Consider the following 20226-nt stretch of genomic DNA (forward strand, 5'->3'; position numbering starts at 1 on the left):
AGCCAGAGTTGAGACTGGAGAGTGAAGAAAGCTTTCCCAGAGACCCAAAAATGCTGTTGACTGGGGTGCAAAGCAAGAGAAATCTCCCGCAGTTCAGAAACCTGATGGCTGAGCTGTAAAGCACAAAGACATCCCTAGAATCCTTCAAGTGCTCAGATCCCAAGTCCTGTGGAAGAGAAAGTGTTGATCACTCCCTCAGTAGAGTTGCAGGCAGTGTTGTCTTGAATTTAACCACAGCTGCAACAAAGTCTTAATGCAGCTCAGTTACAGATTTGATTGACAGAGTCTCCCTGTGGACATGACCACTTCTGGAGGTAAATATTATTTAGTTTGGTCTCAAATTTCCTTTTTAACAAATTGTTCAATAAAAAATTACAATACAATAAAATTATAATACATAACAAACAAGCAAGAAAATATGACTCATGCTCAAGAGAGAAAAGACTCAATAGAAGATGTCCCAGACATTGGATCAGTCAGAGGAAGACTTTAAGATAACTACAGTAACTACTATAAAGGATCAAGAACAGTCCAGTCATGTTGGCTCACACCTGTAATCCCAGCACTTTGAGAGGCCAAGGCAAGAGGATCACTTAAGCCCAAGAGTTTGATACCAGCTGGGTAACATACTGACATACCATCTCTACAAAAAATAAAAAATTAGCCAGACATGGTGGCATGTCCCTGTGGTCCCATCTACTCAGGAGGCTGAGGACCACTTGAGACCGGGAGGTGAGGCTGCAGTCAGCCATTCAGCCATGATAATTGCCACTACACTCCAGCCTGGGTGACAGAGCCATGGAGAAGAGAATGGCTGAGAACTGATGGAAAAAAAAAAAAGAGAGAAAAGGGTCAACAAGGACAAAAGATGACAACACATGTGGAAGGACAGAGAGTTTCAGCAGAGAAACAGAAAGTATAAAAAAGAACCAAAGGGAAACATAGAAATAAAAATGTTGATCTCATAAAGAATTAATTAAACAATCTTAACAGACTAGACTCAGTGGAAGAAAGGTCCAGTAAGACTGAAAACAGGTCAATAAAAAGTCTCCCAACTAAAACAAAACCAAAAGAGAAAAAAGAATGAAAAAAAAAATACAGGAGAGTGTATCTGAGATCTGAAAGAATATATTAAACATACTAACATAAGTATAACTGACTATAGAAGAAAAGACAGAAAATAGGACAGAGCAATGGAGAATGGCTGAGAACTGATAAAAAGCATCAGTTCATAGATGCACGTTACTCTGAAACTCAGTGTGACATAATAAAAAAAAAAATCATTTGGTCTCTGCTCCCAGTGAATGGCACAGAGCTCCTGAAACTTGGTAATTTCCCGAGCAACAGAGGTGTTAGGTGCATCTTTTGTTCTAATATTTGGTCTTTGGTCCTGATTCCTGACATAGATCTCCTAATCCCTTGGAATTTCCTGAGTTATAGAAGCATCTTTTGCTCTAATGAGGCAACTGTTTGTGGGATCCTGGATGATTGCTGGTCACCAGAAGGACCAAGCCCTAATTAGAGGCTTAGAGCTTTCAGCCACACTCCCTTTTCTCAGGGTAAGGGAGAGAGGCTGGAGACTGAGCTAGCATTTGACTATGCCTATGTGAGGAATCCTCCATAAATACCCATAAACTATGAGGCTGGAAGAGCTTCTGGGTTGCTGAGACATCTATGTGCCAGGAGGGTGATGCATTCCCACTCTACAGGGACAGAAGCTCCTGTGCTCAGGACCCTTCCTCCTTCCAGATCTCACCCTATGCATCTCTTCATCTGGCTGTTCATCTGTACCCTTTATCATGTCCTTAATTAGCATAATAAACTGGTAAACATAAGTAAATATTCTGAGTTCTGTGAGCAATGCATTCTAGTATCAAACCCAAGGAATGTGTTGTGGGAATCTGATTTATAGCTAGTTGGTCAGAGCACCTGTGCTCACAACTTGGATTTGTGATTGGCATCGAAGGATGCGGGGGGGCGCCTTGTGGGACTGAGCTCTTAACCTATGGGGTCTGTGCTAACTCCGGGTAGACAATGTCTGAACTGAATTATAGAATACCCAGCTGGTAACCGAGAACTGTTTTGTACAGGAAAAAGCCAAACAGCTGATCACTGAAGTGTTCTGTGTTGACAGCATAGTAGGAGTTTCCCCATCATACACTCTGAAATCCTCAAGCAAAATAAGCACAAGAAAACCACATCTCATATAGGTAACAACAATTCAAATCATGGGGCTCTTCACCAGAAATAATAGAATGACAATCTTTAAAAGTGGTGAGAAACCTGCCAATCTAGAATTCTATATCCAAAAATGCCCTTCAAAAATGAAGGTAACATAAGTATCTTCTTAGACAAAGTTGAGAGAATTCATCTTCAATGGATCAGCATTGGAATGCCACAGAACGTGCTTCAGACTGAGGAGAAATGATACCAGGTGAAACACTAGATTTGCAGAAAGGAAAGAAGACTAGAAATTATAAACATTTAAATATCTCAGTATTAAAAATATTTTTAATATTTTTTATTTCTATGCAAACACATACTATGTATCTAAATTCTTTTAAAACTTATTGATTTTTAGGCCGGGCACGGAGGCTCACGCCTGTAATCTCAGCACTTTGGGAGGCTGAGGCAGGTGGATCACCTGAGGTTGGGAGTTCGAGAGCACCCTGACCAACATGGTGAAACCCTGTCTCTAAAAAAAAAAAAAAAAAAAAAAAAACTTATTGATTTTTAAAGCACAAATAAGAATGCTGTATCGTAGGTTTATGGTATATGCATAAATTAGCTACAAGATAAGATCATAACTGGCAGGAGAGGCTAAATGGAAATACATTGGAGTAAGGTTCTTATATGTCGTAAAGTAGCATAAAATAATATTATCTGAAGGTACACTCTGGCACAATGTGCATATTGTAATCTCTAGGGTAGCCACTAAAAATAACACAAAGTGGTACAGCTAAAAAGTTCATCGAGTAGATACAATGGAGTATTGAAAAATACTAGATTTACCCAAAAGAAAGGAGAAAAGGAGGAACAGAGGAACAACAACAAAAAAACGAGACACTAAGAAATAAACACAGAAACAACGTGTGCCGCATAATGATGTTCTGGTCAGTGACACTTCAGATACTAGTGGTCTCATAAAATTATACTACCATATATTTTTTTGTTTGTTTAGAAAAGCAACATGATATAATACCATATTTTTATTCTACCTTTTCTATGTTTAGAGAGGTTTAGATACATAAATACTTACTATTATGTTACAATAGCCTACAGCATTTAGTACAAATTGAGTATCCTTTATTCAAAGCACTTGGGAGCAGAAGTGTTTTGAATTTTGGATTTTTGAATGTTTGTATCATATCGTTGTGCATCCCTAATTACAAAATCTGAAATCTGAAACGCTCCAATGAGCATTTCCTTTGACTATCACGTTGGCATTCAAAAAGTTTTGGAGTTTGGAGCATTTTGGATTTTAAATGTTTGGATTAGGTATACTCAAGTGGTACAGCAAAATGTTGTGCAAGTTTATAGCCTAGGAGCAATAGGTTATACTGTATAGTCTAAGTGTGTACTAAGCTGGACCATTGTGGTTTGTATAAGTGCACCCTATGATGTTCTCACAATGACCAAATTGCCTAACGATACATTTCTCACAACACATTCCAGTCATTAAGTGATCCATGACTATCCTTCGATACTAGGCTTAAAAAATATTCCTATTGAAAAGCAGAGACTGTCAGAATGCACAAAAAGCAAGACTCAACTACATATTTAAAGTATATGTTTTATTTTAAACAGAGTAAAGACACAAGTTTAGTGTTAAAAGGGCAGAAAAAGATGTATCATGCAATCACAACACATAAGAAAACTGGTGTAGTTACTTTAAAGGAAGACCAAGTAGACTTCAAGAAAAAGAATATTAGGGATAAAGAGGGACATTTCAGAATGAAGAAAAGATCATTAAGAAGACATTATACATCTTAATGTATATGAATCTAATAACAGAGCTTTACAACACAAAATGCATAATTGAAAGGAATAAGAAAAGAAATAATTCCACAATCACCACTGACAATTTTAACATCCTTCTCTCAGTACTGATAGCACAAGTCAACAAAAAAAAGTAATGAAATATATTTGATCGAAATGACCATCAACCAACTGGACCCATATGGCATTTGTGAAATACTATTTTCAACGACTGTAGAGCTCACATTCCTTTCAAGGGCATATGAAATATTTACCAAGATAGACCATATAACAAATTTGAACAAATATCAAAAGACTGAAATCACATAGAACATATGATTTGTGTTCTGATCAGAATATTCTGTGATCAGATATTAAATTATAAATCAGTATCTATAAAATATTTCCAAATATGTGGAAGTTAAACATATTTCTAAATTACCTATAGGGCCAAAGGAGAAATGATGATGAAAATTACAAAATATTTTTATATTAATTATAATGAAAACATATCAAAATCTGCAGAATGTTGCTAAGCAGTGCTTATAAAGAAAATTGTAAGTTTAAGTGTTTCTATTACAAAGGAAGGCATAAAACTGGTAATCTAGGCTTTGTTCTTAGAAAGCTAGAAGAATAAGCTTAAACCCAAAGCAAGCTGAAGGCAGGAAATGATAAAAGCGGACATCAACTATAAATAAAGTGAAAAAACAGAAAAATAACAACAAAGTCAAAATGTGGTCATTTGAAAGGTTAATAAAATTGGTAAGCCCTGGCAATACTTTTTTTTAAAAGAGAGAAAACACAAAGTATCAATATAAGGAATGAAAGAAGAGTCAATACTGCAGATGCTGCTGGCATTAAAAGGACATTAACAATTTTATACCAATAAGTCTGACAACTTAGATGAAATGAACAATTCATTTTAAATATACAGGTTTCAAAAAAATAAAAAATAAAATCACAGACAAAACAGACAAATGGAATAGTCCTATGTCTAGTAAATAAATGGAATTCCAAAGGACACTTCAGACCTAGATGGCTTCATCAATAAATTCTATTAAAAATTTAAGAAAGAAATAACACCAGTCCTACACAAACTTTTTCTGAAAACAAGAGATAAAGAAAACCTCCATACTCATTTTGTGAGGTCAGCACAACCCTGTACCACACCTGACAAATACATTACAAGAGAATTATAGAGCAATATCCCTCATCAATATATATGCAAAAATACTAGCAAAGCAAATCCAGTAATATGTAAAAAGGATAAGATATCATGAACTCAAATTAGATTTAGCCCACAAATACAAGGTTGGTTTAACATTGAAAAACAATCAATCAATGTAATTCACATTAACAGAATTAAAAAAATATGATGTCATTGAATGCAGAAAAAATATGTGACAAAATTCTATACCCATTATTGAAAGAACTCTCGGTAAACTAGAAACAGAAAGGAACATTTTCATTCTGTTATAGGGCATCTATGAAAAACCTACAGCTAGCATCATCTTTGAATGATGAAGCATTGAGCCCATTTCCTGTAAGATCAAGAATGAGGCAATAATGTCCATTTCTAGCACATCTATAAATAAAACTGTGCAATGAGGCAAGAAATAGAAAATAAAAGTCATAGGGATTTCTGTGAAACTGTCATTATTCACAGATTAAATGACTATGTACATGAAAACTCCATGGAATCTATCAAAAAACCCTCTAAGACTAATGAGTGAATTTAGAAAAGTCATAGTATACAAGGTCAATTTAAGAAAGAACTGTATTTCTATATACCTGTGACAAATAGTTGGAAAATAAATTTTAAATAGTATCAAACAATCAAATATCTATGCATATGCCCAACGAAAGATGGCAGCATCTACATACGACACAGAACAGGGATTCTGAGTGAGGCGTAAAAGAGAAATCTGCACTATCTTTTGGTCTTTTCTTCTTAAATCTATAATCATTACAAAATAAAGTATTTTAAGGAAGACTTTTGGGGTAGAAAAGGGGAAATTTTAATATGAAGCTATAAAGTGATATGATTTTCTATTTTAATACTTTTTTATATTTTACTATGATTTTATTTATTATATGATATATTAAATGGTATTACGGAATTACCACTAATAGAATATGATAGTGGTATCAGGGAATGAAGAACAATCCTAACAAGAACCTGCTGAAATACTTATGGGGGAAGTGTTATGATGTCTTGGAATTTAGTTTCAAATGGTTCAGAAAGAATATATACACATATATTATATATATGTAATACATACATACACATTTATACATACAAATAATACACACACACACGCCACAGAGCAAGCATGTGAGAAGCAGGCACTATCTAAAGAAAATTTGGCACAATGTTAAATTAACACCTGGTGAATCATAGGGGACCTGCCTTCATTGTATTAGTCTTTCAACTTGTGATGGTTTAAAATTTTTCAAAATAAAAATATAAAAAAATAGTATTCCTTCTATTCCTTTAACAAAAAATTATCTCCTCAGAAATATGACAAAAGCTTATCTTAGCAGTTTACCTTTTTTTTCTTCTAGAGGAAGTACACAACACTGGAATATTTCATTTCATATTGCAAAAATCCTTTTCCCCAAATTCTTTAACCTAACATTTCAGTAAATGGAAACAATAAAACGTTCATAGTGAACCATTTTTTAAATGAATGTCGTGCTGAAACCCAGAATTGAAGTCTAAATTGCTACTTAGAAAAATGACACATTCTAAGTAGGTCAGAAGAAGCTAATTCTTCTTATTATTATTCCCTTTCCTTTCTAAAATGGAAACTATTCTTCCCTAAGCAATTCACTTACTTAATATATCCTGCCAGTATAAAAATGGAAAGAAAATTAATGCTATATACTGAAGCAGAGAAAGAATCAAACAAACATAAACACAAAAAACACATTACTGGCCAGATGGCTTTACTAGAAAGTTCTTTAACACATTAAAATGTAGAGTAAAGGTCAAGATGACTGATTCCCAAATCTCACAAAGGTAGCAATAAAATAGAATATTACAAACTACTCTCATTTATAAACATAAGCTTCTAGCAAAAGCCTAGCACATAATAATCCAAAAATAAATGAACCTATTCAACCAATACTTTCTGCTTTGTCCTAAGCATGAATGATTACAAATGCAAAAATAAAAAATAAAAATGCTGGTGAATAGAGACTGCAAATAATTCATAGGTAAGATTTTGTGAATATAAAGAATCTAAATATACAGTTAATGGAACTGGTCATAGAGTTCAGTAGGGTTGCTGAAAACAAAATGAGTACACAAAAACCTATTGCAATCTATATATTGACAATAAACAGAAAATGAAATTTTTAATAACATACCATTTACAGTATCAGCACAAATATGAAGTACTGGGAATAAATCTAACACAAGATAGGAAAGACCTTTATGAAGAAAATCATAAGGAATATATTAAAGGGGACCTAAACAAAAAGAGAGAAGACTATAGATTCACTGCAATTACAATCTAAATCCCAGCACAGCTGCTTTTATGGAAATTGACAAGCTGACTCTAAATTCACATGGCAGTGCCTAAGACCAAGAATACAAAAGACCTAAGTGTTAAAGAAAAATTAGGTCTGGGGCCCTGTACTACCAGATATCAATAGTTACCATAAAGCTATAATAATTAACCTACTGGTATCAGAAATGAAGACAGAGATGAATTACCCAAATCTACTTAATATAAGACAATAAGTAAGAGAATGGGATAATACAGAAATATCACTTTTGCACAAAATACATTGTATACTTAAGAAAAGCCAAGAAAGTCAATGAAAAAACCATTAGAACAGTAGGGGTGTACTCTCTTGGACCCTATAGGGTGCCACAGAAAGTACTCATTGCAACTTGAAGGCTCAGGAAAGACCTTCTAGAAGAACTGAGAGCACAGCTGAAATGAGAAGAAGAAGAAGAGTTAGCCAGGTGCAGAGGAGAAGGAGGATGAGTTTTCTAAGCGGAGAGAACAAGAGCAAAGGCTCAGAGGTAAGAGACAACATGGCACAACAGAAACTGCAGGTAATGCAAATAATTAGGGCACGGAATTTAAGATGCATCATCAACAACTAGTAGTAAATGAGAGCTAGAACCTAAGAGGCTTGGGGCCATGTTAAGGTGTTTAGGCTTTACCCTGAAGGCACGGGATGGGGCGGGGAGCTGTTCTTGAAAATGTTTATTTATATTTTAATGGCCTTTTATTATATCACTTTCTCTTGGCAATATGAAACAATCCAGGGAATTTTAAAATTCATGGCTATAAAAGACTATGTTTCTTGGTACAGTAAATTTTGATATTGTCAATGAAAGAGAGGCACTTATTTGTTACTGAAGACTCTTTTGCTTGTTACTCTTCTAGGAGCTGGTCAGTGGGCACATGATCATGTTTGTTTTAGGATGATAACTTTGTGGACCATATGAAAAGGCTGAAGGAGGAGAAATAATTCCAGTTGGACAGAAGAGAGCTAATGGGGGTCTAGAAAAATGCAATGGCAGTAAAATGGAGCGAATCCATTAATTTCATTCACTGTAATATACCATACTCTGTGGATGCAAGAGACCAGACAAGTTCTTACCCTCAAGGAGTTAATTTTTTAATTATTATTTTTTAAGGTGTATTTTAGTTTCAGGGGTACATATGCAGGTTTGTTATATAGATAAAATACATGCCTTGGGGGTTTGGTGTCAGATTATTTTGTCACCCAGGACATAAGTATGGTACCCAATAGGCAGTTTTTCGATCATCACCCTCCTCCCTCCCATCCTCCACCCCCTCAGGTAGGCTCAGTGTCTATTGTTCACTTCTTTGTGTCCATTTGTACTCAATATTTAGCTCTTACTTATAAGTGAGAACATGCGGTGTGTTAGTTTTCTGTTCCTTATTAATTTGCTCTGACTCCATCCACGGCCTCCAGCTCCATCCATGTTGCTGCAAAGGGCATGATCTCTTTCTTTATGGCTGCAAAGTATTCCATGGTGTATATGTACCACATTTTCTTTTATCCAGTCTACCACTGATGGGTATTTAGGTTGACTCTATGTCTTTGCTATTAATATTTTGAATAGTGCTGTGATGAATCTATGTGTGCATGTCTTTATGGTAGAATGATTTATTTTCCTTTGGGTATATACCCAATAATAGGACTGCTGGGTCAAATGGTAGCTCTGTTTTAAGTTCTTTGAGAAATCAGCAAACTGCTTTCTATAGTAGCTGAACTAATTTACACTGCCACCAACAGGGTATAAGCATTCCCTGTTCTCTGCAACCTTACCAGCATGTTATTTTTTGAATAATAGCCATTCTATTAAATTTTTTAAAGTAATAACCATTCTAACTTGCATAAGATAGTACCTCATTGTGGTTTTGATTTGCATTTTTCTAATGATTAGTGATGATGAGCACTTTTCATGTTTGTTGGTTGCATGTATGTCTTCTTTTGAAAAGTGTCTGTTCATGTCCTTGGCCTACTTTTTAATGGGGTTGTTCATTTTTCGCTTGTTCCTTATAGATTCTGGATGTTACACCTTTGTCAGTGCAGAATTTGCAAATATTTTCTCTCATTCTATGGGTTGTCTGTTTACTCCTGATAGTTTAATTTGCTGTGTAAAATTTCTTTAGTTTAATTAAGTGTCATTTGTCAATTTTTGTTTTTATTGTAATTGATTTTGTGTCTTTGTCATGAAATCTTTGCTGGGCCCTATGTCCAGAATGGTATTTCCTAGATTTTCTTCAACAGTTTTTATAGCTTTAGGTTTTACATTTAAGTTTTTAATCTATCTTGAGTTAACTTTTGTATATGGTGTAAGGAAGGAGTCTAGTTTCAATCTTGAAGAATTTTAAACAAGCAGGTGATATGATCAAATAAGTTCTTTAGAAAGAACTTTTTTTAATTTACTATTTTTATTTTTTGAGATGGGGTCTCACTCTGTCTGGAGTACAGAGGCATAATAATCATGGCTCACTGCAGCCTCGACCTCCTGGGCTCAAGGGGTCCTCCCACCTGAGCCTCTCAAGTAGCTAGGACTACAGGTGTGCACCATCATGCCCAACTAATTTTTTAATTTTTATTTTTGTGGAGACAGGATCTCACTCTGTTGCCCAGGCTGGTCTCAAACTCTGAGCTCAAGTGATTCTCCCACCTTGGCTTCCTAAAATGCTGGGATTATAGGCATAAGCCACTGTACCTGGCCCTTAGAAAGAACATATTTTAAAACAGTGTCAGGTTATTGAAGGAGGCTGTTTCTTTGACAACAACAGCTGGAGGCATTAAAAAAAAAAAACAGTGTCAGGTAAGGGAGGAGAAGAGAAATGGAGAAGGCAAGATGGAGTCAGGTAGATGAGCTAAAAGCTGTGCTAGTATTCTGGGTGGGAGATGACAGTGGCCTGAACTGAGGCAACACAATGTGAAAACACAGAAGCAGAAACTGAAGCATCCAACAGACCTTTCTGACTGATAGACATCAGGATGGAGAAGAGTTGAGGAAACCTGGAGAGTTCTCCTGCACTGAGGCTAAGCCATTCCTAATACAAGCAGGTTCTGAGTGAGACCAATGATGACCTCAGGCTTGGACTTGCTGAATGAGGCATACAGATGAAAATGTCCACTGCTTTTCTAATTAGAAAAGATCATTAGAAACTTACCTGTTTTTGTCAAATGATGTTCTAGCCAAACGAGACTGCAAAATAGCTGTTATCTATAAAAACAGAACCAGAAAAAAGTACGAATATAAGTATTTATGAGTGAAATATTGATACAAGTTAACTGACAATCAAAGACATACATTGTAAGGAACACTTACCATGGCGGTTTGATCACCCAGTTTGTCAAGGCAGGATGCTCTGTGAAGCTACAATATCATAAACAGACATTAATTTATTTTTTCTCTCAGATGATATGAAGTATTTCTTTAGAAGCAATGAAAAACAGCAATCATTCTGTCACTTAACAGTCAAGATTACTTCTGATATACCTATGGCTTCTTCCTAACATAGTTTTCAAAGTCAACATTTCAAGTAAATCTGCTACATAGTTAGAAAATAGATGATGATTTGGGTAAGATATGTAAATATGAAATTTATAAAAACTGTTTCTGCCTCAGTTTGCTTTGAATTTTCTATCCAGCAAGTACTTACCTGAAGCAACGTCTCCACAACATCTTCCACTTTCCCGGGAACATCCAATTCAAAAACATATTCCATTTTGCCCTAACAAAAAGAGAAAGATATCAAAATACAGCAAGAGAAGCAGTGTGTCAAACTATGCTACTTTAAGAACGTGTCTACAGAACCTGCTATAATGAAACATGTATGTTTCACCTAGTGTAGCTTCCCCCCAGAAGACAGTTCTAGGGGAGCCAATCTACATAATTTGTGGCTATATTTATTATTATTTATTATTTCCTTCTTTCTGCTAACTTTGGGTTTAGTTTGCTCTTCTTTTTTAAACCCTTAAGGTATAGAATTAGGATTTTTTATTTTTTTGAGACGGAGTCTTGTTCTGTCGCCCCAGCTGGAATGCAGCGGCACCATCTTGGCTCATTGCAACCTCTGTCTCTCAAGTTCAAATGATTCTCCTGCCTCAGCCTCCCAAGCAGCTGGGTTACAGGCGTGTGCCACCACATCCGGCTAATTTTTGGATTTTTAGTAGAGACAGAGTTTCACCATGTTGGCCAGGCTGGTCTCAAACTCCTGACCTCAGGGGATCTGCCTGCCTTGACCTCCCAAAGTGCTGGGATTACAGGTGTGAGCCACTGAGCCCGGCCTAAAATTGGGATTTTTATTTGAGATAGTTGTTCTATAAACTTCCCCGTTTATACTGCTTTTGCTGCATGGCCTAAGTTTTGATATATTGTGTTTTCATTTGTTCCAAGATTTTCTAATTTCTCTTTTGTTTTTTTTTTGTTGTTGTTGACCCTTTGGTTGTTTGAGAGAATGTTGTTTAATTTTCATGTATTTGTTAATTTCCCAGTTTTCCTTCTGCTGTTTATTTCTAGTTTCATTCCATTATGATTAAAAAATATACACTTGTGACTTTAATCCTCTTAAGTTTGTTAAGACTTGTTTTGTGACCTCACATGTGATCTGTCCTGGAGAATATTCCATGTATTTGAGAGGAACGTGTATTCTGCTGCTGTTGCGTAGAATGCACTGCTGGTCTGCTAGGAACAGGGTCTATAGTGTTGTGCAAGGCCTCTGTTTCCTTACTGATGTCCTATCTGGATGTTCTACCCATTGTTGAAAGTGTGGTATTGAAATCTCCTACCATTACTGTGTTGCTATCTATTTCTCTCTTCAGTTCCAACAATGTTCGCTTCGTATATTTAGACGTTTTGAGGTTGGGTTTATATATAGGGTGATGGTTAAGTTTATATGTCAGCTTGACTGGGCCACAGAGTGACCAAATATTTGGTCATACATGATTCCTGGGTGTATCTGTGAGGATATATCTGGATGAGATTAGCATTTGAATTAAGAGACTAAATAAGGCAGATTTCCCTCCCCAATGTGGGTGGGCCTCATCCAATCCACTGAGGGCCTGAATCCAATAAAAGGCTAAATAGGGCTCTCTCCGCCCTGGGTCACAGCCGCCTCTGTCGCTTTCAGGCTCCGCAGCCTGAGGAAAAAAAGAGAAAAAGATTTAAAAAATCCGAAAACTCTTCAAAATCCTTAAAAAAAAGTGGGGGAAAGAAAAAACGAGTCCTCCTCGGAGAACCCGCGGGGAAGTCACTCTCGCTCGCTTCCGGCCCCGCGCCCGTCGCCGCCGCGCTTGGCGTCCGTGGGTCTCCGTCGGTCCCGGGGTGAGCCGCCCGCCAGAGCCCAGCGCTTGCCCCGCGCACCACGTGTCCGCGCTGCCCTTGGCCGCCCGCCCGGGGCTCGCAGAGTCGGCGCCCACACAGATTTAGTTTCCCACTGCCCGGGCGGTTGTAATCTTAAACCGCCGGAGCCCGAGGCCTATATTTATAGAGAAACGCGCGTCCCTGAGGCCGCCGTGGGCAGCGTCCGGTCGCCTCTTAAAGGATCTTTACCCTTCGGAAGGGGATTCCCCATTTAATTTTTTTTCCTACTTTGATTTTTTGAAATTTGGAGCTTCGCAGCAGGACCTTGGAGAAGCGCAAAGTCGCGGGGAGGGCCGCATTGTGCGGAGGGCCTTTTGTCTGCGGTGCCGCGGCCGTGGGAGCCGGCCCCCGCCTCCCGTTTCCGTCCAGTCTCCGAGCCCGCCGACTCCAGCTCATCCTCGCCGGTGCCACCTGTGAGCCGCGGCGCGGTCCCCGGCTCCGAGGGCGCCCCTTTTGTCCTCCTGGCGGGGCTCGGGGTGGTGGGGGGCGGGGAGATGAACGCTGCGGCCAGCAGCTACCCCATGGCCTCCCTGTACGTGGGCGACCTGCACTCGGACGTCACCGAGGCCATGCTGTACGAAAAGTTCAGCCCCACGGGGCCTGTGCTGTCCATCCGGGTCTGCCGCGATATGATCACCCGCCGCTCCTTGGGCTATGCCTACGTCAACTTCCAACAGCCGGTAGATGCTGAGCGGGCTTTGGACACCATGAACTTTTATGTGATTAAGGGAAAGCCAATCCGCATCATGTGGTCTCAGAGGGATCCCTCTTTGAGAAAATCTGGTGTGGGAAACGTCTTCATCAAGAACCTGGACAAATCTATAGATAACAAGGCACTTTATGATACTTTTTCTGCTTTTGGAAACATTCTATCCTGCAAGGTGGTGTGTGATGAGAACGGCTCGAAGGGTTATGCCTTTGTCCACTTCGAGACCCAAGAGGCTGCCGACAAGGCCATCGAGAATATGAATGGCATGCTCCTCAATGACCGCAAAGTATTTGTGGGCAGATTCAAGTCTCGCGAAGAGCGGGAAGCCGAGCTTGGAGCCAAAGCCAATGAATTCACCAATGTTTATATCAAAAACTTCGGGGAAGAGGTGGATGACGAGAGTCTGAAAGAGCTATTCAGTCAGTTTGGTAAGACCCTGAGTGTCAAGGTGATGAGAGATCCCAACGGGAAATCCAAAGGCTTTGGCTTTGTGAGTTACAAAAAACACGAGGATGCCAATAAGGCTGTGGAAGAGATGAATGGAAAAGAAGTAAGTGGGAAAATCATATTTGTAGGCCGTGCACAAAAGAAAGTAGAACGGCAGGCAGAGTTAAAACGGAAATTTGAGCAGTTGAAACAGGAGAGAATTAGTCGGTATCAGGGGGTGAATCTCTACATTAAGAACTTGGATGATACTACTGATGATGAGAAATTAAGGAAAGAGTTTTCTCCTTTTGGATCAATTACCAGTGCTAAGGTAATGTTGGAAGATGGAAGAAGCAAAGGGTTTGGCTTCGTCTGCTTCTCATGTCCTGAAGAGGCAACCAAAGCAGTCACTGAGATGAATGGACGCATTGTGGGTTCCAAGCCACTATATGTTGCCCTGGCCCAGAGGAAGGAAGAGAGAAAGGCTCACCTGACCAACCAGTATATGCAACGAGTGGCTGGAATGAGAGCACTTCCTGCCAATGCCATCTTAAATCAGTTCCAGCCTGCAGCGGGTGGCTACTTCGTGCCAGCAATCCCACAGGCTCAGGGAAGGCCTCCATATTATACACCTAACCAGTTAGCACAGATGAGGCCTAATCTACGCTGGCAGCAAGGTGGAAGACCTCAAGGCTTACAAGGAATGCCAAGTGCTATACGCCAGTCTGGGCCTTGTCCAACTCTTCGCCATCTGGCTCCAACTGGTAATGCTCCGGCCTCTCGTGGCCTCCCTACTACCACTCAGAGAGTTGGATCTGAGTGCCCGGACCGCTTGGCTATGGACTTTGGTGGGGCTGGTGCCTCCCAGCAAGGGCTGACTGACAGCTGCCAGTCTGGAGGCGTTCCCACAGCTGTGCAGAACTTAGCGCCACGCGCTGCTGTTGCTGCTGCTGCTCCCCGGGCTGTTGCCCCCTTCAGATACACCTCCAGTGTCCGCAGCCTTCATCCTGCCATACAGCCTCTGCAGCCACCGCAGCCTGCGGTCCACGTGCAGGGGCAGGAGCCACTGACTGCCTCCATTCTGGCCGCAGCATCCCCCCAGGAACAGAAGCAGATGCTGGGAGAACGCTTATTCCCACTCATTCAAACAATGCATTCAAACCTGGCTGGAAAAATCACGGGAATGCTGCTGGAGATCGACAACTCCGAGCTGCTGCACATGTTAGAGTCCCCTGAGTCTCTCCGCTCCAAGGTGGATGAAGCTGTAGCAGTTCTACAGGCTCATCATGCCAAGAAAGAAGCTGCCCAGAAGGTGGGCGCTGTTGCTGCTGCTACCTCTTAGACAAGGAAAAACCGATTCAAAAGCCAAATAACCCCTCATGGAATTCAGCTCAAGGTTTGAAGACTTCCTAGCTTGTCCTATGGACCTCAACACCAAGAACTATAAATTGCAAATTTAATAGGTCATTTTGTATCAAAAGGTCAATTATGAAGCACCTAGAATTTTTCAATTATACGAATATATTCTCTGGGTTCTGCTGTGGCCCAGACAGTGTTAACTTTTTTTTTCTATTGTAGGTTTTGATTTTTCCCCCAAGAAATTGGTTTTATTTGATGTACCCAAGTCTTACATTTCTCAATAAAGAAAAAAAATCTCCATTAAAAAAAAAAAAGGCTAAATAGGAAAAATATTCTTTCTTCCTGTCTTCCAGCTGGGACATTGGTTTTCTCCTGCTTTCAGACTTGGATTCAGACTCAGAGTAGACCCTATACCACTGGCTCTCATCTGGGTCTGGATTTCTTGACCTCTATAATCATATGATTCAATACCTTATAATAAATCAATTTCTCTCTCTGTATATATACAGATATAGAGACATATAGCCCTATATGGTTGTATATGTGTATATATGTGTATGTATGTGTGTGTATATATGTGTGTGTATGTATGTACACATACATCCTATTGGTTCTGTTTCTCTGGAAAACCCTGACTAATGCATACTTTTGTAATTATTTATCTTTCTGGTAAATTGACACTCTTATCATTATATAATATCCTTCTTTGTCTCTTGTGACAGTTTTTTGTTTAAAGCCTATTTTGTCTGATATAAGTATGGCCAGCTCTGTTCTCTCTTGGTTACCAACCAAGCATAGAATACATTTTCCCATCCTTTCACTTTCAGCCTATGTGTGTCCTTAAATGGAAAATGAGTCTCTTGGAGATGGCATATAGGTTTTAAATCTTACTTTTTTTAATTCGTTCAAGCACTCCATATTTTTTGATTGGGGAGTTTGATACACTTAAAGTAATTATTGATAGGGAATGACTCACTATTTCTTTTAACTGTTTTCTGTCTGTCTTGTAGCTCATTTATCCTCTTTTCTCCTCTATCTTCCTTTGTATTAAATTGATATTTCATGTTGATATAGTTTGATTCCTTCCTCATTTTCTTTTGTGTATCTTCTTTTTTTAAATTTATTTTGAGTTTTTGTGGTACAGGTGGTTTTTGGTTATATGAATAAATTCTCTGAGACTTTGGTATACTTGTCACCCAAGTGGTGTACACTGTACCCAATATGTAGTCTTTTATCCCTCACCACCCCGACTCTTCCCCTGCAAGCCCCCAAAGTCCATTATATAATTCTTATGCCTCTACATCCTCATATCTTAGCTCCCATGTATAAGTGAGAACATACAATATCTGGTTTTCCATTCCTGAATTATTAAACTTAGAATAATGGCTTTTAGCTCCATCCAAGTTGTGCAAAGGCCAATATTTCATTTTGTTTTATGAATGAGTAGTATTCTATGGCATATATATGACATTTTCTTTATCCACTTGTTGGTTGATGGTTATTTAGGTTGGTTTCATATTTTTGCAATTGCAAATTGTGCTGCTATAAATATGTGGGTACATGTGTCTTGTTCATATAATGGCCTCTTTTTCTTTGGGTAGATACCTGGCAGTGGGATTGCTAGATTGAAAGGTAGTTCTACTTTTAATTCTTTAAGGAATCTCCATACTGTTTCTATAGTGGTTGTATTAGTTTACATTCCTACCAGCAGTGTAAAAGTGTTCCCTTTTCACCAAATCCATGCCAACATCTATTATTTTTTGACTTTTTAATTATGGCCATTCTCGCTAAGTAAGGTAGTATCTCATTGTGGTTTTAATTTGCATGTCTTTGATAATTAGTAATGGTGAGCATTTTTTCATATGTTTGTTAGTTGTTTGTATATCTTCTTTTGAGAATTGTCTATTCATGTTCTTTGCCCACTTTTTGATGGGATTATTTATTTTTTGCTTGCTGATTTATTTTAGGTTCCTTGTAGATTCTGGATATTAGTCCTTTGTCATATGTGGGTTATGAAAATTTTCTCCGACTCATAAAGCAAAATGAAGTAACGGCCTTTGCACAACCTGGATGGAGCTAAAGGCTATGGTGTCTAGATGTCTGCTCTACCACAGGTCCTTTGAAGCAGTAACATGCTACCCAGCCCTCTTTTGTTTTCAGTGGCTCCAGGCATCTAAAGAATGCAGGATTCTATCTGTACTCTGAGACAGAGACAGAAGCCAGTCCCTTGGGCAGCTCCCCCCAAAAGTTAGTACTTTGGATGTATAGTCCAATTTTCTCTTTCCCTCTCTAGGGAGAAGCTAAAAGCTGGGAAATTTCTTCCCAATCATGTGGTGCTGTGTGGGATAGTGCCAGATAGTGACACAAATTTTTATACCAGCTTTGATGTGGTTAGTTTCATGTTCACCTGGGGAGCAGGATCCTCTTAACTGGTTTCTAGATTTCTCATAAAGAGAATTAATCCATATGTTGTTGAATCAGTGTCTTCAAAGGAGGAAGGAGGGCCTAGAACTTCCTATTTTGCCATCTTGCTACTGTTACTCCACCTTAACCTTTTTTTTTTTGAAATCTGAGAATGCTTTGGTATTCTAATTCACATGGGAACAAAAGAGCTTTTCTTTACTCAGACAATCTCACTTTTATTTCCTTTCACATAATTTTTCAGTGAACCATGTGCAGCCATGCAATTCAGCTGGCTCTCAGAAGAGCCTTTAGAGGCAGAGCACCCCAGGTAAGTGGTTCTCAACTTGGGGTGAGGGTTTTCTACTGCCCCAGAGGCTTTTGTCAATATGTGAAGGTGCTGTAACCACAACAAGGGGAGCAGTGTACAAGAGGCATTTGTTAGGTGGAAAGAGCTGTAATATAAGTGACAGCCCCACACAATAAAGAACCATCCTGCCCAAATGCCAAGAGCACCACTTGAGAATAATGAAATCTCAGTATTTATAATTTCTGACTAATTAGCACATGCAAGTATTTCTTGTCCATAAAACCCAGAGGTCACTGACTATACAATTTGTACTGCCTAAGAGACTGCACGCTGGCCTGAAACTGAGACTCAGATTCAGCCTGTGGGACTGTGTTTGCCCAGAAGGGGTGGCTTTTCCTAATTCACAGAGGTGTCATTATAAGGAGCACTAGCCCTACCTTAGGTCCTGTAAAAACTTTTGTTCACTAGGAGTTATCCCTCTACTATATATTAAGCTAAAGCATAAAGAATTAAAGTACAGAACAGTTAAATGAAATATCTATGCTTACTTCAAAAGCCCTGGGGAACAAGACATTGTATTCAAGCTTACTCATAGTTTCTGCCTAATTAAGAGTACTTATAAATTATTACTGAGTTCTCAAATAAGAGTATTTTACAACCAGTAAATATTTCTAGAATATTTTTAAAACTAAATTTTTGAGCTGGGCACAGGGGCTCACACCTGTAATCCCAGTACTTTGGGAGGCCAAGGCGGGCAGATCACAAAGTCAGGAGTTCAAGGGCAGCCTGACCAACATGGTGAAACCCTGTCTCTACTAAAAATACAAAAGTTAGCCGGGCATGGTGGTGCATGCCTGTAATCCCAGCTACTCAGGAGGCTAAGGCAGAATTGCTTGAACCCAGGAGGCGGAGGTTGCAGTGAGCTGAGATCACACCACTGCACTCCAGCCTGGACAACAGAGTGAAACTCCATCTCAAAAAAAAAAAAAAAAAAACTAAATTTTTCAGTAAGGTACTGGTAAATAAATTATCAGTAACACCCAGTAAACAATCTTATAAATAATGCATATTCTGATTTTAATTTCTAATCTAATCATTTGAGTGTTTTTTTTTAATTAGGCACTTTTTTTTTTAAGTCAAAAGTTAATTGAATTCTCTTGAACTAAAATCTGTGGCTCCCTTGGGTAATTTTCTTATAACTTCCAGGTAAGAAGCTTTTAAATACTCATTATTATTATTATATTTGATTTAAGATGTTAAGAGAGTCATAAACTCTTATTGCTCAAAATGACTATATAAATTGCTGGAAGTACATGAAAAGCTTTACTTACCCTTTCTATTTTATATGGTGCAACAACATTGTGTTCTTTAATGAAATATACCTGAGGAAGAAAAATCAATATTTGTAAAATAATAACCAAAATATTTCATTGTAAAGAGTAACTACAAATTAGGATATTATAAAACAAATGTTTTAAATCATTGTTATATAATATCTACTTCCAAAAGTATTTGCTTTAGTATTAGTATTAATACTAAATTAATACTAATTTAGTATAATACATGACACTAATTTATAAATACTAAATTAGTATTAATTTAGTATTAATTATATATAATATAATTAAATATTCTTTAAAGCCATACTAGAGGCTTTAAATACAATACATATTAGTATTAATACTAATTTAGTATTAGTATTATACTAAATAATAGTATAATATTATTATATTATTATAGTCTTCAAATAACAAAGAGCAAATTAAAAAGAGAATTATCCAAGCAACAAGACAGCAACAATTACAAGATAAATAAATAACTAAGATGTTTTATGAATGTCATCACTTGTACCAAGTAACCAAGTAGACAAGGAGGGAGGCTAATCCAAGTGATGATTTTTTAAGAAACAGGTAAAACAAAGTTACTGTGGTACGAAATATGTTCACTAACATAAAGAAACTTTAGAGGTAATCTGGACATGTGGTGTTTTCACAGGCACTGGGCCACCTGTCCTCACGTAGTATATTAATAACTATGTGGAATAAGTGACACCATCCACAACAATCTCCTTGTACCTGTACCTTCAATCTCCTTGTACCTGTACCTTCATTACTGCTTTTCCTCCTTCAACAATGAAAGCTGCCCAAGCTCTCAAAGTCC

At 38.1% G+C, this 20226-nt stretch overlaps 2 protein-coding genes across 4 annotated transcripts in view; one reads left to right on the top strand and one right to left on the bottom strand.

Annotated features, from left to right (window-relative positions):
- NSMAF (neutral sphingomyelinase activation associated factor) overlaps window positions 1–20226 on the bottom strand; it is a 75559-nt gene that overhangs the window by 27990 nt on the left and 27343 nt on the right. For both annotated transcript variants that reach the window (XR_010345527.1, XM_012463736.2), the window contains exons 6-9: window positions 19398–19448; window positions 11160–11231; window positions 10826–10873; window positions 10668–10720 (exon numbers count right to left, since the gene is read on the bottom strand). Coding sequence is in view for 1 of the 2 variants with exons in the window: in XM_012463736.2 (XP_012319159.2) it covers window positions 10668–10720; window positions 10826–10873; window positions 11160–11231; window positions 19398–19448 (224 nt within the window). In the remaining variant the exon portion in view is untranslated. The remainder of the gene's footprint in view (window positions 1–10667; window positions 10721–10825; window positions 10874–11159; window positions 11232–19397; window positions 19449–20226) is intronic.
- Window positions 13342–15673, top strand: LOC110568733 (polyadenylate-binding protein 4-like). Of its 2 annotated transcripts, XM_064384217.1 has the most exons (2): window positions 13342–14761; window positions 14897–15673. In XM_064384217.1, the coding sequence occupies exons 1-2, from the start codon at window positions 13357–13359 to the stop codon at window positions 15337–15339; spliced, it is 1848 nt and encodes a 615-aa protein (XP_064240287.1). In that variant the 5' UTR covers window positions 13342–13356; the 3' UTR covers window positions 15340–15673. The 2 variants fall into 2 exon arrangements, with proteins under 2 accessions (XP_064240287.1, XP_064240286.1); XM_064384216.1 differs by having other exon boundaries at window positions 13342–15673.

This window comes from Aotus nancymaae, unplaced genomic scaffold (assembly GCF_030222135.1).
Source record: "Aotus nancymaae isolate 86718 unplaced genomic scaffold, 86718_ANA_hifiasm-v0.15.2.pri h1tg000036l, whole genome shotgun sequence".
Classification (NCBI taxonomy): Eukaryota; Metazoa; Chordata; class Mammalia; order Primates; family Aotidae; genus Aotus; species Aotus nancymaae.